This window comes from Thunnus albacares, chromosome 23, assembly GCF_914725855.1.
Source record: "Thunnus albacares chromosome 23, fThuAlb1.1, whole genome shotgun sequence".
Classification (NCBI taxonomy): domain Eukaryota; kingdom Metazoa; phylum Chordata; class Actinopteri; order Scombriformes; family Scombridae; genus Thunnus; species Thunnus albacares.
The window spans coordinates 22898015-22923418 of NC_058128.1; the positions used below are offsets into that span (position 1 = coordinate 22898015).

The 25404-nt window shown below is 41.5% G+C and overlaps 1 protein-coding gene across 3 annotated transcripts in view; it reads left to right on the forward strand.

Annotated features, from left to right (window-relative positions):
- mpped1 (metallophosphoesterase domain containing 1) overlaps positions 1–25404 on the forward strand; it is a 92788-nt gene that overhangs the window by 15434 nt on the left and 51950 nt on the right. For 2 of the 3 annotated variants that reach the window (XM_044343784.1, XM_044343783.1), the window contains one exon: positions 222–403. In XM_044343784.1, the coding sequence (XP_044199719.1) occupies positions 222–403 (182 nt within the window). Of the gene's footprint in view, positions 1–221; positions 404–20248; positions 20543–25404 lie in introns of those variants that run through there. The other variant, XM_044343785.1, reaches the window with a different exon arrangement.

Genomic DNA, 25404 nt, shown 5'->3' on the forward strand with positions numbered 1-25404 from the left:
TTGTTTCTTCCTCCTCGCCTCAGTCTGTGGGGATGATTTTCTGCTGGATACTAATTCAAACTTCTTTCATTGTCAGCCTCTTACCACAGAGACTTTGCATACAGCGCTGTGTCTCTTCATCTTGTATTGTTTAAGCGCACCACCAGCCGCAGTGACCCCCTTTTTCCTCTTCCTCTCTCCTTAAAACTTTATTGTCTTTTGTTCTTTTTCCCTCGGTTCAGGGTGGACCCGATGCCCCACGACGCGCCCAAGCCACCGGGCTACACCCGCTTCGTGTGCATCTCAGACACTCACTCCCGCACTGACGCCATCCAGATGCCGTACGGGGATGTGTTCATCCACGCTGGGGACTTCACCGAGCTGGGGCTGCCCTCTGAGGTCAAGAAGTTCAACGACTGGCTAGGTCAGCATCTCTGAAAGTTGCGGCTGTGGATGCAGAACAGGTCACAGGCCTGTTTTCTGTATCTAGGTCTCCTTGTAACGATCTATTAATAAGGCTGGGTTCAGTACAAGGGTAAATTTACTCACTCTGGGTGCTTTGCTCAAAGTTTTTTTTAAAGAAAACTTTGAAAAAGGAAGGATTCTTTGAAGTTTTCAGAATCTCAGGGCTACAGCAGGCTCACTTTTAAAAAAAAAATACTTTTCACTGCAATTTAAAGGACCAGTGTTTTGCATGTCACTGCAAATTAAAAATATCCCCCATTTATTGCTGACAATATTCCAAGCATACTGTAAGCCATTAAAAATAAGTTTGTCTCTTCCAGAATAGATGAATCCTTTCATGCTTGTTGGTGAGTTCAAGGATGCTCCGAGAACATCAGAGATTTGAGTCGGGTTTGAACAGCAATTTTCTTAAATGTAAAATTCCCCAGTCTGCTTATTGTTTGGCTTCTGTGTTCAATTTTTGACAACAGAGCTCCTGAATGCAGCGCTTTGTGGTGATCCTCCAATCTTAGAGGATTTTCCTTGAACACACCACGAGTTTTTTAAAAATGTTCTCTGCGCACAACTGCGCTACCACACAGCGATAACTTCCACAACAAAAGCTGACAGAACGTTCATTGTGATGGACGGGAAGACTCTGCATGTTAATTTTCATACGGTACAGAAATCAACTGAAACCAAAGAAGAAAATGAATTCAGCTTTGAAACCCACACTGTGCTTTGGGAAACAGTAACGTGAAGGAAATCTATGTGTGATTTGTGGTCAACATGCAAAACCGGCAGTATGGTCCTTTAAGTGTTGTGTGAGTCTGGTTTGTGTTACTGACAGAGACTGCAGGTTCATATCTGTGTAGTTGAACACTGACAGCAGACAGAAACAGGAGGAACAAACCACTGACACAAACCAGGCGGTAAAGTTCACTCTCAGGACAGAGTAGATGGTCCTTATTCTGAATTTCATTTCATCAGACTCCTTTTTAGTATCCTTTCTGGACATATTATGGCCTTATTAGATAGGTGACAGTAGAGAGATAACAGATCCCAGCCAAATGCATGTTGGGGATGTTTTGTTGCCAACTTAACCTCTAGGACATCCTGTGAAAGCCTATTTTTGATACTATTTATAGCTTTTTTTTGGCAGTAGCCATCACCTAGTAGTTTACAGTCAGAGTCTGCCATTCCTACATGAAAACAAACTCAGACAGGACACTCACATCAAGATTTTAATAATTTATTGTAACTTTTTTAGCATTTTATTTTGGCTCTGTGGCTCTGCTCATGTGATGCTCCGGAACAAATCTGCGCAAGCTCAACACAGACTGTCCCTGAGCTCACAAACCCCTCAGTAGAGCCTGAGATACACAACATTTAATGATCATGAACACATTAAAAAGAAACACTAAAAATTCAGAACCAATCAGAGGGAGTTAAATTCTGAAGCAGGCAGCAGTGTAGCAGCGAAGGCAGAACTCAGCGTTGTTGTAGGCAGACTGAATGAGCACCAATTGTTAATATAGACCACCTATTGATAGAAGCAGGACTTGGGCATACATGTTTGGAGGTTGTGTGGAGCATGTGACTATAACAGACTTCGGTGCCTGTCTGAACTACTGTGAGGCTCCATAGCTGATGCATCAAGGTCCACAGTGTGTGTACAAACATTTAACTTAATGCAGAAAACAATAGGCAGTGCTGGTGTAATTTGATTATGAGGTGTCATCAAATCAGTCAGGACTGCAAACCTATGGATTTTAACTTTAAAGGTTTTGGTCTCTATACCAACTCCTGAGGGAAATATCTGGCTTTTTAACAGCTAAAGAGCCAGCTAGTTGATGTCTGTTTGCTGTTTGGTGCTGGGCAGCTAGTGTGCTAGCTTTAGAGAGTAAGCCAAAACAATAAGCCGAAAGACGCTAAAACGCTTGTACATAGACGCCCCATAGATCTGGGGTTAACTGCAGAGTTGGGGATAACTCTGTGCAGGTTCATCACTATGAGCCAACCATTTCACATACAAGTAGTCATGTGATCCATTGTTAATACAGAAATATTGATTACAGCCACTTCAACTAAAGGTCTATTAGTTTTCCAGAGCTCTCAGCTGCATCTCTTGGATTTCATCAGCATATGGAGTTTGCTCAGTTGTCATGACGGCTCTACTGACCAAGTGTGCTTTATTCGTGGATAATATGCAGAAATCCCTCTGCTGATGATGGCAAAAATTTAAAAAAATAGGAGGTGTAAGATTTGTTTTTGTCAAACCTGTCCAGCTGAGGAAATGCCGAATTTTTACCAGGTATAGAGAGCACCATGTTGAATCAGTGGTGCAATAAAGACATTAGGATTATTAATGATTTATTACAAGAAAATAGTTTAATGTTATTTCAGCTCAATTCACCTCAATTGTCTAAATCACAACACAAGTTATCTCAGGACACTTTTCACGTAGAGCACGTCTGGACTGTAATTTGTAGAGACCCAAGATTCCCCCGTGAGCAGGACCTGGCGACGGTGGCAAGGAAAAACTCCCTTTTAATGGGAAGAAACCTCGAGCAGAACCGGGCTCTAGGTGGGCGGCCATCTGCCTTGACTGGTTGGGTTGAGAGAGAAAGAGGGAGGGGGAGAGTTGAGAGAGAGACACAGAGAAGCACAATAACAACAATAATAACAATAACAACAATAATAATAGAAATATGACTAATAATAATAGTGATAGCAGTGGGTGCCAAACTAAGATGCCAAGTTAGTAATATGCATTAATGGTACATGAATGCGTACAGATGGAGAGGAGGAGGAGGAGGAGGAGGAGAAAGGAGCTCAGTGCATCATGGGAAGTCTCCTGGCAGTCAAGGCCTGTAGCAGCATAACTAGGGGCTGGTCCAAGGCAAGCCTGGTCAGCCCTTACTATAAGCCTTATCAAAGAGGAAAGTTTTAAGCCTGCTCTTAAACGTAGAGAGGGTGTCTGCATCCCAGACCGAATCTGGAAGATGGTTCCACAGAAGAGGAGCCTGATAGCTGAAGACTCTGCCTCCCATTCTACTTTTAGAGACTATAGAAACCACCAGTAAGCCTGCATTCTGGGAGCACAGTGTTCTAGTGGGGTAAGACAGTACTATAAGCTCTTTAAGATATGATGGTGCCTGACCATTAAGAACTTTGAAGGTGAGGAGAAAGATTTTAAATTCTACTATACAAGGTGAATAGTATTGGTCCAAGCATAGAACCTTGTGGAACTCCGTGTCTAACTTTTGTGTGCATGGAGGATTCATCATGAATGTGTACAAACTGAAGTTGTTCTGATAAACAGGTTTTAAACCAGCTTAATGCAGTTCCTTTAAATTAAATGTTCCAGTCTCTGTAATAAGATGTGAAGGTCAATGGTGTCAAATGCAGCACTAAAATCTGACAAGACGATTACAGAGAGAAGTACTTTGTCCGATTCAATTTGGAGGTCAATTGTAACTTTCACCAGTGCTGTCTCTGTGCTCAAATAAACTATTATTTCTATTATTATAGAACTGATTGGTGACTGCTTTCTCAAGGATCTTAGAGAGAAAGGGAAGGTTAGATACAGGTCTAAAGTTGGCTAAAATACCTGAATCAAGAGTAGGCTTCTTAAGAAGAGGTTTAATTACAGATACTTTAAAGGACTGTGGTACATAGCCTGTTACTTATTATTATTATTATTATTATTATTATTATTATTATTAATGGTAGTAGTAGTAGTATGGACTATATATGGAATATTTTCCTCTCACTTTTTGCCTTTCTTCATATTTGAGATTTTCAGATTTAAGCAATATGCCTCCTTTGCACAATATGGCAAAATTCCTTTTAAAAAAAAAGAAAGAGTAACCACTTTTTTCTTAGTGTTATAAAATGCTGTGCTTGCCAGAGAAACTATTGAAAAGAGCAAATCAGCATGGAAAAGAGACTTGGAAATTGATTTGAATGAGCATGATTGGACTAAAGCCATAAACTCAATTAATTCTTTATTTATCTGTAATTGGCTACGTGAAAAACAGTTTAAGATTTTTAATAGGCTCCACTTTACATCTTCAATATTAAACAAATTCAAATTCCCAAGTCTCTCCATTGTGCATAAAATGTAAGTTACACACTGCCTCCTATATACATTGTTTTTGGTCTTGTCCTATAATTAAATCTTTTTGGGACGGCATCTCCGTGGAAATTAATTTAATCTTCCATCGGAATATAAATACTCATCCATCCCTTCTTCTTCTTAATGTTAATAAAGGGACATTAAACCTAAATAAAACTGAATTTAAACTTTTGGAGAAACTTTTGTTACTGGCAAGGAAATATATATTACTTAAATGGATTGAGTCTGAGCCCCCAACAGTTAATATATAGTACAATGAAATACTTCTTCTTCCCCTAGAAAGACTGTCTGCAGTCCTGAGTGGCAGTGAAAGGAAATTTAGGCAAATATGGATTTTTTTTAAAAATCATGTACCACAGGCAGTTGGAAATACCTTACTTGCAGGATTACCTATGAAATTTCCTTTATATTTATCACATTCTTAATAATGAAAGAAGCTCAGTTGATTCATAGTAAATATACGGATTTCTTGTAATTGTCTTTTTCTTTATTATGTTTCTCTTTCCCTTCTTTTGTAGTATGTTGTTGTATCATTTTGGGGCTACTACGTAATTACTTTCTTTTTTTGAACCTTGTTTTGTATTCGGGTGATTTTATCGACTTGCATGGGACTAGCATCTGTTTTTCTTGCAGAGCATTGACTGGGCATGTTATTTGTAATTATTTCTGGTGTTGTTGTAGTTGTCTGGGTTGGTGGGATTGGAGTGTTGGGGGAATTGTTATTGTCAGTATATTTTTCTTTTGTCTTACATGTATGGTGTTAGTGGGTTCATTGCAGAATTGATAGAAATATACTAAACAAACAGCTGCATGGACATGTCCACATGTCCGTTGAGAGTGTTGAATCACTTTAATATAGATAAATAATAAAGAGTAGCACATCAGATATTTAGTCTTATGAAAATATTTCTACATTGAGAACCATAAAGAGTTGAGAAGAGATTTCTTTGCAATGCATTTTTAAGTCACTCCCTTCCGTCAAACAAAAGTGTGAGAGCTTTACCGAGCTCATACTTGTCTTCTTTGACTTTTTGCATCTCCAGCCTCCGCTGGAAGCATCTTATCTCTGTACTGAGTCAGGAGCAAGTGTAAGTCTTATCATCGCTACGTGATATCTGTTTGAAACTGGAATGAAGTGACCTCGTGCGGAGCCGAGCGACAGAAAGAACTGTTGATTTGGTGAATCTACAACAGTTCGAGCGAGCAGAGCGAGCTCTAGTTTTTTGCTATCGTTGCCATCGTCGTCATTGTCATCGGCATCATCAACACCGGCACAAACCTCCCCGGGAATGGCATAAGCCTGTTAGCGGGTGCACGGGCCTTTGTGTGTTCTCTTTCACTGAGGGAGGGGAGCAGAGAGTGGGGGAGATAAGGGGAGAACTTGTTGTCCTTCCCTTCCTCTCTTTCTCTCTCTCTCTCTCTCACTCACACACACACACACGCACACACAAACGCGAGCTGCAGGGAGCGCGAGCTGCAAATCCGCTAGCCTGCACTCCAGCAGCGAAAGAGGCAACGGGAGAGACGGGAAAGAAAAGATAAACCGAGCCAAACGCGCCTGCTGCTGCCTCTGAAGTCAGTCTCTCCTCTCTCCATCCCTTCCTCCTCTCCTCCGCCGTTATTTCCTCCTCCCTTGCAACCCTGCCATCTTTTCCTCTTCCTCTCGTCTGCTTGTATAAATATTTATAATCTGGCCCCTATTCTTTCTCTCTCTTTCATTCCCCCTCTCTGTCACACACACACACACACACACACACACACACACACACACACACACACACCGTCTCATTCTGTAGATGAATGTAACTCCTGCTGTTTAGTGTGTGCAGAGCAGATTTACAAGGAGATCAGGTTTAGCGTATTCATTCGGAGGAGTCTCTGTGCAAACTGAGCCTCGGTCAGGTAACACCATCTGCTCCCCAAATTTTCCGCTCTTTCATCCTTCCTCTGGTGGAGTCTCTTCTCAGTCTTTCTATCTATATCTTCCTCTTTTGCTCATACTCTTCTGTAGAGTTTGTGCTTCTAAAATCTGCTCACTTCTCTCTATCTTTTTCCACTCCTTTTACCTTCTTTCTCTCCATTCTGATTTCCCCTTTTTCTCTTATTCCACATTCTCCAAACCTCTCTCCCATTTCAGCTCCTCTCTCTCTCTAGCTCGGTGGCAGCTCTCTGCGATTCTTCTCTCAGCTCTTATTTTTAGCAGGAAGTCAGCCGGCTCTCTGGGGCCGCTGGCAGACGCTCAAGGCTTTGTCAGGGATGGTGAGCGCTGCAGGAGAAGGGGAAAAGAGGAGGAGAGAAAAGGGGAAGACTGAGGAGGTTGGAGATGATATTCACGCAGGGAGAAAGGAAGGAAGAGGAGTTAAAAAAATGAGGAGATGACAGGGAAAGGGGTGGAGGAGGGGGGGGGGGAGGTTTGAAAGGACTGGAGAGGAGAGGAGAGGAGAGGAGAGGAGAGTGCCTTTCCCCAGATGAAGTCTGCCTTACCTGAGCAAACTCACAGCTCAGTCACTTTAGAGACAGATGCCAAACTTCTGCCCATAGTTGTCATGGTGATGCATGTAGGTCCAGTTGTCAATCACTGTTTGAGGACTGTGTGTGTGTGTGTGTCCATCTTGCATCTTTGGTCTTTATTCAATTCTTGAACTTTGTAGTTAGGACATCATCAATTAAAGACAGCTACAATCTTGTCAGTAATTTTCCTCAGTAAAGTTTTTACTGATGCAACGTAGTGCTGAGATCATTAGATGACTGATCAATTAGTCAATTGATTTGAAATTAATCGTCAACAACAAATTTAATAATCCTTTATCAAGCAACAGTATCAAACCCTGATTTCAGCTTTGAAAAATGTGTGTATTTGCTGTTTTTCTGGCAAACTGAACTGTTGGTCAGACAAAACAGGCCATTAAAAAATGTTTCCTTGGAATCTGGGAAATTGTGTCAGACATTTTGTACTTAATCAATATTAAAAATAATCAGGAGTTGAATCAGGAATTCAGAAACATCTCCCACTTTGAATTGATTCCAAATCTTCTGTTTCCTAAGAATCATTTAGCTCAGATTGCATCATTTTCCTGTTCTAAATGTTAACCGTGTCTGAACAGTCCCAGTCAGTGAAGAAGAAAACAGTGGACCAGCTCTGTGCACACTGGATGTTCTTGTTGGTTGTTGTACAGATGTCATTTTCTTGCTTAAGTTTTGTCAGTGACATATGAGAAAAAAAGCTAAATAACCAGCATCAAGAAGATTAACATATGAAACCTGAAAAAAATACATGAAACCATTGAATAAGATCAGAGTTGAAGGTCAGTTCAGGGTTATAACTTGTATGTTTAGAGTTAGAGCTCTCTTCCCACTCTTTGTAGTAGTATAATTCTGTGCATATAGGGGACTGAACCTGCACTTTTGCATGTCTTAGCCCATTTACTGCCAATCATGTAACCTTTCCATCGCAGATAACCATTCTGTTTACCCCCCCGTTAACACATACAGACTTAGAGACTGGAGAGGTAACAGGATAGCTAGTCATTGTGAATCCAACCTCACTTCACTTGCTGCCACTGGATGCTGACACTCAGAAGTCCTCTTCAGATATGGAATTTCTGGCGTCATCAAGGTGTTAAAGCGATGCCTTTCTAATTCACACTTATTCAATTGACTTTTATGTTAATGCTCCTTACAGTTTTATTCAGACATGACAGGACATTTACGGAGAGATGCGATGCTCACATGATATTTAGCACCTAGTACGTGAGATGAGTTTAAACAGATAGATAGCGATATGATAGCGAGGAGGAAGACTGTTTTTTGTTCATTCACAGGCTGCATCAATGATGGATTTTTCTGCTGAATCTTTAATTAATAACCATCAAGGGATCCCTGCTTCCATCCCTGCTTCTCTCAGTTAATCCACGGACACATTTTCACATCACATTTCACAATTCCATCATTTATTGTAATTACAGAGTGAATTCTGCTGCTTTATAAAGTCCCACATGCACAAACATTGAATAAGAAAATGTTAAGATGGGACTCTGGTTTAATTCCTTTTGCTCATGTGCTGGATATTCATTTATTCAACAGTTGGTATGAATGAAAATGGAAAATACAGAGAGGGCATGCTGGTCAGATTATTACTATGGTTGGATGAAGGTGTTTTTTTTAATATCTTCTGCCCTGGTCGCACCACAAGGGGAAAATAGTTGTTATAGACTGATCTGAAATGAGAAGATTGAGCCCCTCAATGCCTTAAAGTTTGCCCTTTCACAGTGTTTCCTAGTTTATTAATCTGATTTTGTGCATAAAAGGTAGTGATTGAGATACTGATACTTATTTATTACAGTGACAGAAGGTGAAACAAAACATGAATTTCTCTTTCTCTGAATGTTTTCACCTCGTGCTGCTGCAGCCTTGAAGTTAATCTGACAGCATTCTGTTCAGACTTGTATCACGTTGAAAGTGATACGGATATGTGACTAGTTCCAACCTAGTGAGATTGGTTGTGACTGGAGCAGCAAACCAATAGCCCTCAGTTTGATTAGATTAGAACAGATAAAAGAGCACAACTGTAACCGATCTCGCCGACTTAAATGTACAGCACATTACAAGGTAGAGTAAACGCTGAAAAAATAAGTGCACACTTGATGTTAATGATTACATGCCTCTAGCAAGTTTCATAAGTCAGCTAATTGATTTGCATACTATATGGAAATGAATGGAAACCAATGACCGCGTGAAATCAAAGGTAAATTACATAACTCCATATGTAATACCATAATACTAGTTCAAGAAAAGATTCTCATACCAGAGGGGTTGCTCATTAGTGGCTATTGGTAAGACTAGTGGAACCAAGTATACAGTGATGGTGTTTGAACAACAGAGCAGGCCATGGCATTCAGATGAAGAGGTGTTATCAAGCTAGTTGGGTCAGCCACTGTACTTTAGCCTGAGCACATACAATGTAGATATGAAGATTACAGATTATTGTTTGGGTGAGAGTAGGATTCAAGGGTGTTTTTAAAAGTGTGCTTGTTCAGATAAAGGTTTATAAAGTTTGATATAGCTTTCCTGATACTTCTAAGACTAGTGGAGCTAAATATGTAGGGATGATGACTGGACCACTGAGCGGTCCATGGCATTATGTTGATACAGCCTCACAAGTGAGCCACAGCTGTTTACCCTAGCAGATACAATCTTGACATAATGCCGGGTTAAGCCTCCGAGTATCTGCTCTTTGCTTGGGTGAGCGTAGGATTGAAAGTCAGCTCGATGGTAGGTTGGATCAGGGCTAGAGAATGGTGTCACCTGTCATGGGGCCCACTAGATTTATGATGGCATAGCCTGATACCCACCACTGTGAAGCCTCTTGAAAAGGTCAAAACCTTATTTAACATGAATGCTGGGCTTCCATAGGAATGTTCATCCAACTTTTGGCACCAATACATCGTAAAAACACTGGCAAACACACTGGACAATGTTTTCCTGTTTCTGTTGTTGGTTATCTGCCTCAGAATCTTTACAGATAAACCTCTGAATTCACCCACCTGTTTATTCACTCTCAGTTCACGCGTGTATGTATGGTGAACGCTCATTTTCTGACGAGCTCATTGTGTAGCCTGAAGAGCCGTGATAGCTTAAAAAAGACGAGCCTAGGCGTCGGTGAAAAGCCGGTGCTCGGGCAAGAAGCGAGCGCCGGATTGCTGGGGATGGAGGCTGATTGCGCGGGACAGGTGAGAGGAGATACAGAGGAGAGAGACTCAGAAAGAGGAAGGGAGGGGGGGGGGGGAGGGTTAGTGAGGGCGAGAGGCAGAGCTCGAGCTCGTGAGCAGCAGCACTTGAGTCCAATTGTCTCCAATAATGGCCTCTTTGATCAGGCTTTCAGCACACACTTGCGCTGCGAGCACGAACATGCCAGCAAGCATCCATGTGGATTTCGTAAGCCGAGGCAACGCTTCTGTTAGTGTTTGCGTGTTTGTTTGTGTGCGTCGTCCTCACTGTAGACTTGAGTGGCGTCTTTATTCATGCCATGTGATGGCGTGAGCTGGCAGAGCGGAGTGGGAATATACTGCAGTGAATGTTGTGTTTAAATATGGATCTTGTGCTTCTGAGTCAACTCGGGGTCAAGAGAGGAGCAGCTTTAATTCTTAAAGGCTTTGTTCTCTCGCTCGTCTTCCGTCTGTCTCTCCCTCTGTCTGGGTTCAGTTCAGTGGCTGCTTCTCTTCCTAACTTCATGTGATGTGAATGAGTGAGCGTCGGATTGTTTCAGTTTTGCCTAATGAAGATGTCCTAACTTTCTCCTTGCGTCAGCGAACAGGCTAAGTGACATGTCGCTTGTTTGAAAAAACGCTCTCCCTGGCTCTATTTTTGCGAAGTTTCGCACACTTTCTCCACCTTATCAAACTTATCTTCATTGGTCAAAATGGACGCTGATGTCTGTGATGTTTCCCTTTCCCCCTCCATTCAGCAGTCAACATGAATGAAGAGAAATAATGACAAAACGATGGCAGCAGCGTGGCATTTAATTGGAAGAGGAAGAAGAAGAAACACAGTGACAATCATAACAATGGCGGACGGCTTCATGGGAGTGTTGTTCTCTTCATTTTCTACTTTGACAGCTATCTACCACCTGTCTCTGCTGAAACTGGTGTAATCTGCTTGCAGTAAAATAATTGTCAGGAAGCCACTGCGGAAATGGAAATAGTATACCGTTTCTTCTTCTCTGGTCTTTTGTGGCTGACTTGTTCATCTGTCATGAACACATGCCCAGTAGGAGGAGAATGACCTGTTTTGGTATTTTAATTTGGATGGAGCTATTTGCAGAAACAAGCTGAAACTTCTGCTGTGGATATGTCGTTTTTGCTCCAAAATGGCGTTTTAGAATTTAGACGGCTTAATGTAGACACAATCTTAATAACTAAATTGCCATCAGGACACATTGATTGATTGATTTTCTTTGACCACGTGAAGGCAGAGGAGCTCCACGAGAAGCTGAAAACAATATTAGCAAGTCACTAAGGTGAACATGCTAGTTAACAGTTGTCTATTCCACATCCAGCAGACACAGAGCAACATTAGCATTCATTTGGTGTTTGTTACTCTTCTTTTAGCTCTGTTTTGGTTTCCACCAACTTTTGACAAAAAACATCTGCCTCTTTAGCTGCTTAATGCTCCACTATGTTCACCAGCTAGTTGCTAACATTGTACGCCTGCTGTTTGCTTCTGGACGAGCCTGTCCTCCCAAGAAAAACTGACCTGTAAAATGACCTATAGTTATGTTTGAGTGACAGACACCATCTAGTGGCCGTAGTAATTATGACCCAGAGATGTGATGCAGTTCAGTTGATGTCTATATAAGGTTAGGTGGATAGGAGGAGGCGGGTTGGGTGGATGGCTAGATAGTGAGGCAAAAGGTGACCACTGTTCGCTTCCTGTTTCCAACCACAAGTCAGGACATTTACTGTTGCCATGACGCCAAACATTGCCTAACTTTAAGCAATCAGTAACCACATTTCAAGTGATCATTTTAACCCAAACCATGATCTTTCTCTAACCCTAACCAAGTAGTTTTGTGCCTAAACCTAACCAGACCTTAACCACAGCACTGTCACATCGTAAAACATCATTATTTTTCAACAGTGATTTGTAAAGGTTTTGGAAAGCGGCATATTATGCTCCAATTGAGCCATTCTGGAGTGCAGGTACAAACAGCCTATGTGGTCATTTAATTTGTAGGACTTGTTGTTCTGGACAGTTAGTGTACTCACTAACAGGGCTAAAAAAAGAGGTTGATGAGAGTGAAGTTTGTCAACTGAGTAAACAAATCAAAGAGCTAATAGAGGCTAAAAAGCTCCTGTGTTAATATTAAAATATATCAAAACATGAATCAGTGCAGCTTAAAGTGTGTTTTGTCATATGAGGAAGTAGCTCTTCTGATCAGAGAGACTGTTGGGACTAAAGTAATCCCATGTTTCATGGTGGTATTTGGGTGTTTTTCTCAGTGATCTCTTAATAAACCACAGCTCTCTGGGTTTGTGAGGTTCACAGCCTTTACCATCTCTGCTACAACTCTTTATTTAGCGCCTGCTATACTCTATTCCCCTTTACTGTTGAATAATAGATAAGTGACGACCATGATGCGATTGCCATGTAGGCACTTTAAATGGGAGTGTGTGTTTTTTCTTCACCCGGGAGAGGGAGAGAGTGTCTGGCTCTGCACCATGTGTGTATGATTTCTACCCCACCACCTCCATCCTCTGTCAGGTGTTTCAACCCCCCCCACCCCCCCACCCCACATCCCCTTCGGACCTCCTCTTCACCTCCTCAGCTTCCCCTCGTTCTCCTCCCAGCTTTCTCCTTTTACTCGGTAACAGCGAGGGCATTAAACTTTCATGACTGCTGTCTTTTTCTGGCCTGCTCTCCTTCTCTCCTCCTTCTCTCCCGCTCTCACACACTGCCTCCTTATTTCCTCATTTCCTTCACTCGCCACTTTTCTTTCCTACCTCCTCGGCTCATCCTTTCTTTATTCTCCTTCCTCTTACTTGTCTGTCCTTCTTTCCCCAAGCCTCAATTTCTCCTTATTCTCATTCTCATCCTCTCTCAACTTTCCTTCCTATCTTTTTTTCTACCCCCCCCCCACCTCCCCCCTCACCCCTCCTCTTTTTCTTGTTTACCCAGCAGTGAGTGCTGCAGGAGGAGAGAATAACGAGGAGGTTTGACACTCCTTTAAGGTTTTTAACATTGGGAAACTCGACAGAATTTCAAGTGACTGTAAATTTAAGCTAACCGTTTCCCATCTGTCCCTCACTGCTTTTGTGTCTCCTATTTGCACACTTGAAAGACTGTGTTCCTTGCGTGTGTGTGTGTGTGTGTGTGTGTGTGTGTGTTTGTGTGTGTGTGTGTGTGTGTGTGTGTGTGTGCGCAAGAGCAAGTGAAAACGGGATGTAAAAATGGTCTCAGAAACATCTCCACTTTTTTATTTCAAACAAGTTCTCCCCTCCTCCCCCAGTTCAGAAAACATTTGGAAGAGTGTAAAGCCTCTGTGGATATCGCTTATGAAATGATGGATGTCTTTCTCATAATTTTCCCCCCTTTCTTTCTCTCTCTGTCTCCGATTTGTTTTCTGGGTCAGCGTCAGTGCGTGTAATTCACTGTATGTAAACTGTTGCTGGATCTGCCAACAGCTAACAGACCAAGGCCAAGCTGTTAGAAGGTGACAACAAAGAGCAGAGGGGAGTCAGATGTGCATCAGTCATTCTTGTGTACAGCTGTAGGCATCAAACACTTTACCATCCCAACGTTTAGCCACCGGCACGGCAACAGAGTCTGCAGCCTCACTGACTCAAAGACTGCAAATAGAACGAAACCAGAGCAAGATAGCACCAACTTTTATCTGCTGCTCATGAAAATGCAAATATCCAGATGTGGAGCGACAGAGCAGCGGAGTTGAAGTTAAAGTTGGGGAACTTGTAAGAGATGCAGATTAGAAAAAGAATGACCAAAATTGGAGGAGCAGAGGCCAAGTTATGCTGACTTTTACTCCCTAGTATTGGCTAAACCCCAAAAATACTGGCTCCTACATTACCCATAATACCACCAATAACATCTTTTCTTTAGTGCACCCATGTCTTTCACACTCCATGCCTCCAGTTTGTAACACTGGCTCTGTTATAAATGTGTAGTCTCCAAGCCCAACTCAAAAATAGCTCTGATGACATCATCATGGCTATTTTCTCAGACTTGAGCCATAGAAGACATTCTACAACTAACTACGACTAGCAAACTGATCTCCTTGTGTCAATTCAGTGGAGTGCTCCTTTAAGAAAGTAACCAGTGAGTCTTGCTTTACATTACAGTAACTTAACAAAATACAACAATATGTAGTGTAATTCCCAGTCAGGACAATAATAGCAGTACTGTGAATCATGATTGGTCAAGCTAGTATGTTAACACATCCAACAAGGACGACAAACACAAAACAATAAGCATCATTTTACTACAGTACCTATCTACATAATGTGCATCAACAATGACTCAATGACTGTTTTTTACACCAGAACAGTGAAAAATGCAATTTGGCCAAACAATGATGTCCAAACCTGATCAGTGAGAAGATGTAATTCAGGTCACAACATAAGAGATCATTCAGGTTACTCACAGAAATATTTGACATAAGAATCATGATTCTTATCTCTACAATTCTGAATCTGACAGAACCTCTCACACACTTTCTGTAGTCCAGTGGACAAAGGACACGAGTCTTGGCAGGTTTGGCAGTGAGCTGGAATAAGAGCCTCAGTACAGTGCCCCCTTTACTGTTCAATGAATCAACAATAGATTCTGAATCGAGAATTCATTCTGAATTGATTGTTTTACCGTCATCATGTGGCAGTGTGAAAAACCTCCTACGTCGGTGCGTTCAAAGACTCTCGGACAACAGAGATGAGAGTTCCTGGTGAAGCTCCAAACTTGTGACATCACCGTCTACAACCTCCACATGCTTAAATACTTGAACCCTGGATGTCAGAATACCCTTGAGCATATCAACTCGGAACAAAACTCACAGCTGCGGTACTGTGTGATAATTTACGACACGAACATAAAGCTACATTCTGTAGAATAACGCCGTGTACGAGGGTTGTAGTTTAACATCAGCTAAACGTGGCGTCGGTAGGAATTGGGTTTTGAAAAACAGACACGGGACAGATGGCGAGTGGCCATCGGTTTAATTCATCAGCATTCATCAGAAGCCCACTTCGCTGGCTCTGAAAGTTGCAGCTTAATCTTCAACCACATTATCCTGGAGGCGACGTCGTCACACTGAATGTGGAAGTGGAGCAGACAGGATGAAAGAGACAGAGATGGAGTGTAGGAAAAGAGAAAGCGAAGAGAGAGACCACCTACGAGGCCGCTTGATGATGCGCTGTATCTGTCTTTGTCACCGCTTTCTGTGCGTGTGTGTGTGTGTGTGTGTGTGTAATGCATTATGCTCAGTGAGGACATTGTGAAGTGTTAGGAGGTGCTGCTGTACTCAGATAAAATGTGTGTTTTGGATGCGTGGCTCAGTAGGTGGTGTTTGTGTACGCCGTCTCATAATTGCTGGCTGCCTTTGTTTTGCGTCTGCTCGTGCGATTGTGTGTGTGTGTGCGTACGTGTTTGTGTGTACGATGAGACGCAGCGGTGTGTGTGTGGGTGGTGAGTTAAATGAAACGAGTGAGTATTAAGTTTAAGCTTGAGGTGGGAAGGCGCAAAGTCTCGCTGCTTCTCTTCCTCCATCATCCACCTTGTTGCATGTCTATCTCTTACTCACCTCTCCTCTCTTCTCTTTCTCTCTTTCATGTGACATCCCAGTCGTCCCCCTCTGTCTCTGACACACACACACACGCACACACGCACACACACGCACACTGTAAAGGAATTACGACTGATCCGAGCTGAGTCTTTAGCTTGTCTGTCTTTGAACATCAGTGCCGTTGCTTTTGAAGCTTCTCTTTGAATTATTGCATTTCTGTTTATGCGTGCACAGATAAAGGCCGGCTCAGGCTGCACTATTCAGCTGTAATCTCACTATGTTCTATACATGAAGATGACATACATAAACTGTGTGTTGGCTTTAACATGCATCACTCTCAGACACACACACACACACACACACATAGAGTTTCGTAAGGATAATTTTAGTTCAACACAACTTTGGTCTTATTCTGGTCGTCCTTCCATCGCTATAATGAAGCAGTCACATGATCAAACAGGCTTTAAATAAAAGCCCAGGTTAGCTAAACTTGTCTGCGGTGTCTCTCGCCACGTCTGAGGTCTTTTTAAAGTTCCATTCCAAGACTTATAAAGTAGCGTATAAATAATACTGCGTTGTTGAAGATTAAACCAATAGTTCTCAGACTTTTTGGCTTTTGACTCCTTACAAATAATCAGTGTTTAATTGTGGCTCCACTTCAATCAAAGGAGACATTTTCCCTTTAAACTTATCACATGGTTTCAAATAAATAACTATTTTGAGGCCCAAATAGGTAAAACTATTCAATATTTCACAAAGCCTGAAAAATGAATTCAAATTTAGGTGGCAGAACTATGTTTCTTCTTCTCTCCCCCCAAATTATCATCTCACAACTCCTCAGATTTATATTGTCACCCTTGTAATGTAGTTCAAACTAGTTCCATCTTGAACCAGCCACAGCAGTAAAATGCTGCTCACACATTGATGCATCAGTATTAATTGTACTTAAATAAATGTATGAACAAGACTGAAACACCAATACTTTTACTTTTAATACTTTAAATACATGTTGCTGATAATATTTAGGATCTTAAATGCAGGACTTGTACTTGTGATGAAGTTTTCTGTTGTTTTGACATTGTGGTATAGCTGCTCTTACTTGCGTAAAGAGTCTCGGTACTTCTTTCCTCCACTGCAGCGGAGACACACTGTTTATACTACATCAGGTGTCAGTGTATACAGATGTGCCCTCACGTATTTTTAGGCTGTACGTCCACGTAGAGGTTCACACAGATCTTCACAGACACGTAGATGACGGCACACGAACGTTCAAGTTATAATTTGAGCTTCGCTCGGTTAATAGAGCTCATTGAAGGTTTATGTTTTAATATCATGGAGTGACAATAGAGCGAGAACACGAGCAGGGTTGCCCACTCTCACACTGTCAGGCTCAAGTTCTCACACCACCAAAACAAATCTGTTGTCAAATAAGAGGAAGCTACAAAGCTGCTCCATGATGAATAATACAGCCACACATTCCTCTGCACACAGGACAACATCTAAACCTCAGACTTTTCTCCACATTTCAGCACCGATATCGCTCCATAAACATTAAAGTGAGGCCAAAACACACAATTTACATTTCTATAGTCTGCAGAGGCACACAAACAGACCTCTCCAAAATCACAAACACCTTTTTATGTGTAATACGTCTATTAGAGATTGAAATATCCATGAAAATACAACTTTTAATGCGGTTAAAGCAGGAAAGAGAGAGGTTAGATCAACGAGGGTCACTAATAATGTCTCCTCATGTCACTGGATGTTATTCCGGGTTTTGCCCAAACATCAGCAGGCCTTCTGAGGTTCTGTTGCTTACAGCTGTTTGCACGTAGGATTCTTTCCTTTAAGCTGATTAAAGACCTGTAGCCATCACACAGCAGCAGGAACAATATGTGCATCCCCAAAGTGAGAGACGAGCATCAATTTAAAAAAAAAAAACAACCCTCGGTAATGTCACCTAACACACAGCTGTGTTGATGGAACAAAGCTCCAGGTGTGGTCTGATGACTTTGCTGAACAAAAAAAAAAAAATCACCTCTTTTATCCTTTTTCTCTCTCTTTTTTTTTAACAACTCAAAAAATCATGCCGGCCGACACAAACAGGATCCACGTTGCAATAAACTGGACTTTTCCATCAATTTAATTTTAGCTGAAAGTTTTGGCTTCTACCTCCTGCACACATGCAGTCACTCATACTGACACACACACTGGTATTAATTTAATCATTTTCGGGTTGGCAGATAATATTTGGCTACTATTTTCTGCAACTGCACACACACACTCATAGACTTTCTAGACAAACACATACACATACTTTGGTATTAAGTTATTTGCCAGGACGTTTTGGCTACTAGTTTTTGGTATCTATGCGCACACACACACACACACACACACACGTAGGAATTAACTTTGTCTTGGCAGGCAGGAAATTTCTGGCTTTTTTGTTTCTGCATGCGCACAAACACACACATATATGAGCGCGCACACACATGCACACACATGCACACACAATGGGCAGTAATCCCCCTGTACATGCCAGAGCTTTGGGCAGAGCAGGGATTTTCCTCTTCAAAGAGCAGACCACCCATCGCAGCGTCGGAACAATGGTGGCCGAACTCCGGAAGATTTCCTGTGGCGGCGGTGGGAGTCCACACACACACACACACACACACACACACACACACACACACACACAGACACACACACACAGATAGCCTTTATTACATGTAGACACACACACACACAATCATATGCATACACACATTATGACCAACAGGATCATGTACATACCTGCAGGCTGCTCATTGCTCAATCCACATTATACACACACACGCACACACACACACACACACACACACACACACACACACACACACACACAAGACAGACAGACAGATCTGGGGTGCAGGCGTTTTTACAAAAGAGCAAAGACACTGAGTGTGAAGGGATTGAAAGAGAACCAGAGAGGAATAAAGGGATGAAGGGACAGAAGGAAAGTCTGAAGTCCAGCTGTTTCCACTCCCAACTGCAACCTCGCTTTCAGCCAGCGCTGTCCCATGTTTTCCTCATATCTTTCCTCTCCCCTCTCGCTCACTTGCTGACTTTGTTTTTTTTTTTTTTATTTTATTTTGTGTTTGTTTTTGGGTTTTTTTTTTTTTTTTTTGATGCGGCAGAACACGAGGCAGCAGTCCGCCCGACTGATTCACTCACAGGCAAAAATTAAAACTATTTGTTGCTTAAAAGCAGCCTTTTGAATTCAAAGACAAAAGATGGCGGGACGACAAAGAGCAGCCCGTGTGTTGTGTGGGGAATGTCGCCCCGAATGTTTAGATGCAACACCCCCCCCCCACCCCTTCCACACGCACACTTCCATACACACTTCCACCCACATCCTGTCCTCTTTTCTTCTCTCTCTTTTGTCACAGAAGCAACAAATGAATTCTTATTTGATGGAGAAATTGTCTTTTTGTGATTGATTTGTTCTTTGTGAACGTGCACAATAAGAGACTGTGTTGTTGAATAGTGATTTCTTTCTCTTTTTGTTATTTTTTTTTATTATATTTATATTGACAGCGGGTGGCTGGAACAGAGAATTCCTACAATAAACAGATTCCACTATGTGACGTTCAGCTAGTTGGTATTCACACCTTGTCATTTTGCAGCTTTTTTTTCAAGGGGAAACTATCAAAAAAATCATCATGAAATTGAAATGTAATTTTGCTAAGTAAGTGTGTGTGTGTGTGTGTGTGTGTGTGTGTGTGTGTGTGTCCTTATGGGGACATAAAGTAAGTCTCTTAATGTAAATCATTTTAGGGTGAAGACTTGGTTTAAAGTTAAGGTAAGTTAATGGTTATATTAAGGTTAGGGTTTGGCATGTGGTAGGTATGGTTAAAGGTTAGGATGAGTCTCCAGGAAATGAATGTAAGTCAGTGTAATGTCCTCTGAAGTGATGGATACATGAATGTGTGTGTGTGTGTGTGTGTGTCCAGCTGGTGGAGTTTTATATTTCTCCAGTGATTTATTTCTCTCAGTTTACAGTTGGCCGTCAAACTTCATGGGTGAAAAACTGCTCACGTTGCAGAATTTCTGAGGAGACACAGATAGTGTTTATTTGTTCAAAAATTTATGAGTGCCTTGTTCCCTCTCTGTCATTGCCTTGTTGCCTCACTGTCTGTTTTCCTCAGGCTCACACACACACACACACACACACACACACACACACACACACACATATCTTTTTCCCTTACTTATTTTTGATGTTTGCATTTTAGGCTTTTAGCTGATGATCTCATCGCAAGCAGCTTTCCCTGCCTTTCTTTTCTTTGCCGTCTTTGGAAGATTCCCTTTGAATTATTACATTTCTTTAATTATATCTGCAGACGAAGATAGAAACAGTCGTACTGTTAGATGCAAAGCGTGCCATCTCAGAGAAAATAGCCATGACCTGATGTGGAGTGAAAAAGAAATATCACAGATTTTTACAGCTCAAAGACTAAACTGGAAACTCCTTCCTGACCTTACTTCATTCACTTTTCATATATGCATTTTTTTTTTGCTATGCAGGCAGGCTCACGTTGGTCCACTTTTCATCTATCACTTCACACTCTACTCCAGTCTTCAAAGGCTGAAACAACAAGCTAGTCTCCAGGTAGATGCCGCTCCCAAGCAGCTACTTGGCTTCTTTCCTGGTGAGCTTTTCTTCCAGAAACTATCACAGTCGTCATTAAGGCTGCAGAGAAAATATGTGTTGTCTGAGAAATTTCTCGCATTTTGTGAGGCGGTGTGAGATGCAATAAAACAAGGATTGTACATGCTGTCAGTGAAGACCCTGGAAATGAACAGACCGAGTGTGATAAATCCAAATGAATTCCAGCTCATTCTTATGGCTGCACTATTGATATTTTTATATTAACAACGGATCAAATGTGAATAGGGTGACTCATTGAGTTCATTTACATGTTCACTAGTGTCCTAGTTTTGATCGGGTTTTTGGAGTATCCCGGTTTCACCAAACAGCACAGACAGTCCAGTTAGGAAATAGATAGAGCATTTAGCAGCCAGATATTTTACTCTGGAGTTGGTGGAGACAAAAACAGAGCTAAAATGAAAGTGAATATTAAACTTACATTCATTAGATAGACGCAAACGCGACTCCAAATGAATGCTAATATTGCTTTGTCTCTGTTGGATGTGTAAATGTTTGCTAACATGTTAGCCATAAAATCAAGGATATATAAGGGGATAATGTGTCAATGTTGTGCTTTCAGCCTGTTCTACTGCCACCACATGGTCAAAAATCAGCCTGAACTTATTAACACCCTATAATAAAATATGTGATATATCCAGTATGCACTTATATTCTGTTCTGAACCATCAACAAAATTATGTACAAATAGATTAAGACCAGCTTACTGAACAATGAATTCAGGATAACTCAAAACATTTTGCCAAAAGTCACACAAACACATTGTGCACACATTGTGCCGCTTTACAGTAAAAACCTTCCAGTAATGCCTCTTTACCCCCTTCCTCTCAAAAGCTGGAAGGCTTTTACTGTGAAGCAGCTTCAGGCATCTGACATACACAGCACAAAGAAGATTTTTTGTGTGTGTTTGTGTTAGCCTAAAATGCTAATTCACAGATGACAGAAGAAAGCTGGTCTAAATCAGTATTTGTGTATTTTTTTTATGCAGTTGGAAACATTTTGTCCAGTTTTTCAGTGTTGGAGTGGCAATCTCAGTGGATATCTCAGAGACTCTTTAATCACTAAAATTACAAGTGAAGTATGTTAGGCACTGCATGAAAGCTGAACATTAGGTAGTCAAGTCAACTTTATTTATATATCGTCAAATCACAACAGAGGTTATCTCAGGACACTTTTCACATCCTTACAGTGGTGCCATCTAGAGTAGCTATATCATTAGATAATGTGTTTAAGGCCAAGTACAATAACTTCAGTTTTTTCTGAGTTTAGTACCAGGTCATCCAGGTCTTTATGTCCTTAAGGCATGCTTGGAGCTTAGTTAACTGATTGGTTAATTGGCCATCATTTGCATAACAATCAACATTTATGGAGTGTTTCCTAATGATATGGCCTAAAGGAAGCATATATAAGGTGAATAGTATTGGTCCAAACACAGAACCTTGTGGAACTCCGTGTCTAACTTTTGTGTGCATGGAGGATTCATCATTAACGTGTACAAACTGAAATCGATCTGATAAATAGGACTTAAACCAGCTTACTGCCATTCCTTTAATGCCAATTAAATGTTCCAGTCTCTGTAATAAGATATGATGGTCAATGGTGTCAAATGCAGTTCTAAGATCTAACAAGACAAGTACGGAGAGAAGTCCTTTGTCCGATGCAATTAAGAGATCATTTGTAACTTTCACCAGTGCTGTCTCTGTGCTATGGTGGACTCTAAATCCTGACTGAAAATCCTTCAATAAACTATTATTTCTATTATTATAGAGTCACACAACTGATTGGTGACTGCTTTCTCAAGGATCTTGGAGAGAAAGGGAAGGTTAGATACAGGTCTATAGTTGGTTAAAATGCCTGAATCAAGAGTAGGCTTCTTAAGAAGAGGTTTAATTACAGATACTTTAAAGGACTGTGGTACATAGCCTGTTACTAAAGACAGATTGATCATATCTAGCAAAGAAGAGCTACCTAAGAGTAAGATTTCCTTATGCAGCCTAGTTGACATGGGGTCTATGAGACAGGTTTTGTATATCAGGTTTTACAGCTGTTTCTAAGGTTCCTGTGTTTGTGGATAAATCGGTGCCTGTTAAGGGCAGGAGGTGGTGAATTTTTATCTCTAATAGTTATCATTTTATCATTAAAGAAGCTCATGAAGTCATTACTACTGAGAGCCATTGGAATACATGGATCAATAGAGTTATGACTCTTTGTCAGCCTGGCCAAAGTGCTGAAAAGAAACCTAGGGCTGTTTTTATTCTCCTCTATTCATGATGAGTAATTGGCGGCTCTGGTATTACAGAGGGCCTTCCTATATGTTTTAAGACTATCTTGCCAGACTGATTGAGATTCTTCTAGTTTGGTGGAATGCCAAATCCTTTCAAATTTTTGTGATGTTTGCTTTAATTTGCAGGTTTGGGAGTTATACCATGGAGCTAACCTCTTATTTTTTAGTATCTTCTTTTTTAAAGGGGTGATGGAGTCGAGTGTCATTCACAGAGACCCTGCGGCACTATGAACAAGATTGTCAATTTGGGAGGGACTAAAGTTAACACAAGAGTCCTCTGTAGTATTGAGACATGGCAGTGAATTCAATACTGATGGAATCACTTCCTTAAATTTAGCCACAGCACTATCAGATAAACATCTAGTGAAAACATTTTTATCTAATCGTGTTTAGTACAGTCATAGGAATTCAAAAGTTATTAAGTAATGGTCTGATGAAATAGGATGAGGCAGTTTTAATTTTTTTTTTTAGATTTAACTCCTCTTCTGTTTACTTTAGATTTTTATGGTCAGGGGTCAGACACAGAAGTTTGGGGTTTTGGTTGGGTAACTGCTCTAATGGAAGTGCAGAGAAGTGTGTAGTGTGGTTGTCATGGTTTTGGTCTTCTAATATTTACATTTGTCAGTACTTTCAACTAATCCAAGGTTTTGCGGCCAATAAAATTGCACTCTGGGTCCAAAAATGTAATGTTTTCTTGATTATTTCTGTACTTTATTTCCTAACCTATGACATTTCTCTGTATTTGTAAAGAAAAAAATCATGGAATAGAGAGGTAAATATTGGACTTCAAGTAGCACAGCGCAGTCTTTCATTCAGAAAATGTGTAAGAGATGTAAAGAGTTTCCATTTCCTTCAATACTTTGTGTGAGATAGAAATACAGGTGCTAACTACAGTGCGCTCAGTGGTGTGAGCTTCAGTTGGGATTTGATCGAATATAATGATCAGATTTTTATTTTGGAGTGAGCCATTGCTTCAACCTTGGTTTATCCAGGGACAATCGAGCGTATGCTACTTCACATACCAAAGTCTGTCCGAGAGGAATTGAAAACAACATTGTGCAGTGGCGTGTGTTTCCATGTGCCTTTGTGGAGGTGCAGCCCCTCATTTACGTCTTTTTTTTTTTTTTTGGTGTCTGCTTGACAACTAAACTAAAGCCCTTCTGCCAAACAAATGGGAGCTGTGTTGGGGAGAGGGGGCGGCCCGGGCCCAAACTGCAGAGATGGGCACTCTTTGACAGCTGCTTTCATCTTGTCATTATTCCTCCTTCACACTCAAGGATTTTTGGGCTTCCTAAAGTATTTCTGTCGCTCTCTCCTTACTCTCCCTCCTTCTACCCCCCCCCCTCACTCTTTCTCTCTTTCTATCACCGGGCTGTGATTGGCTGTTATGACAGAGCCGTCGCTGGGCTGTCAGCCTCTTCTAAAGCTCAGTTTAATTACTCCTTTTCACTAACGTGACACGTTCATGCACAGATGCATGCAAACGCGCACACACGCGGGAAAGTCACTCACAAACACGCATGCTGACACACAAAGGGACGCGCTCAGCTGCGTGCTGTGCCGTCCTGGCAGTGATAAAAAAAAATAAATAAAAAAAAATAAAAAGTCATGGTGATTGAACTCTCCATCAGCCACTCTACCTGACAAAGCAGACCCCCCAGATGTTTGTCAGTGTTGTCTCTCTCTCGCTCTCTCTCCTCAGCAGAGCTTTGAAAACATCATGTAGATTTGTGAAGGGCCGGCTGCTGTTGGGTTTGATGGGCTCCGATCGATTGCGCGCCCTGCTGTGCCAAGCTCTGAATAGCCAATTAAAACCATTGAGAGGGAGGAGAGGTTCGGGGGGGACGTGAAGGAGTTTGATTAGAGGAAGATGATGAGAAAGAAAGGGGGGAAAGATGCGGCGCCGGTTGCCGTCGTCGGTAAATGTTTAATATTCTGTGTCCCTAAACTTCACAATGATCACTCTTTTTGCTTCCCCTTTCCTTCCATCATTCCTCCAGATAAAGATTCCCTGACGGATGCATTCAGCTATGCTTCCATAAACAGAAGACAGCAGTGCACTGGGTTGAGACCTTGACTGATGGAGGGAAGCTAAGACAGATGTACAGATTTGCTAGAAATGGAGGGGAAAACAATGAGAAAGCCTTTTTCGCATGTGAATGCCAAGCCGTCTGGAATTGGTTTCATGTCGTCCTCAATTTTCCCTCTTCCCGTCTCTCCCTGCTCTGTCTGCCACCCTTCTTTCCTTTACTCTTTCTCAACCCCCCTCCCCTACATCTCCCGTCTCCATCCCTGCTATCCATGTCCTGATGTCTCCTTGCATTTTCTATTTCCTTCTCTCCCCTGCCTTTCATCCTCTGCCCTTGTCTCCTTTCTTTCCTTTTACCTCTTCCACCTCCTTTCTCTAAATGTACCCCTCTCCTTTTTCCTCCCCTATTATCTTTTCATCTATAACCTCTCAATCCCCCTCTTCCATCCCTCATGTAATTTGTCTTTGCACCACCCTGTTTCTGTTTTTGTTGCCCTTCACCTGTCCTCCTTCTTCATCACATCTTGGCCAT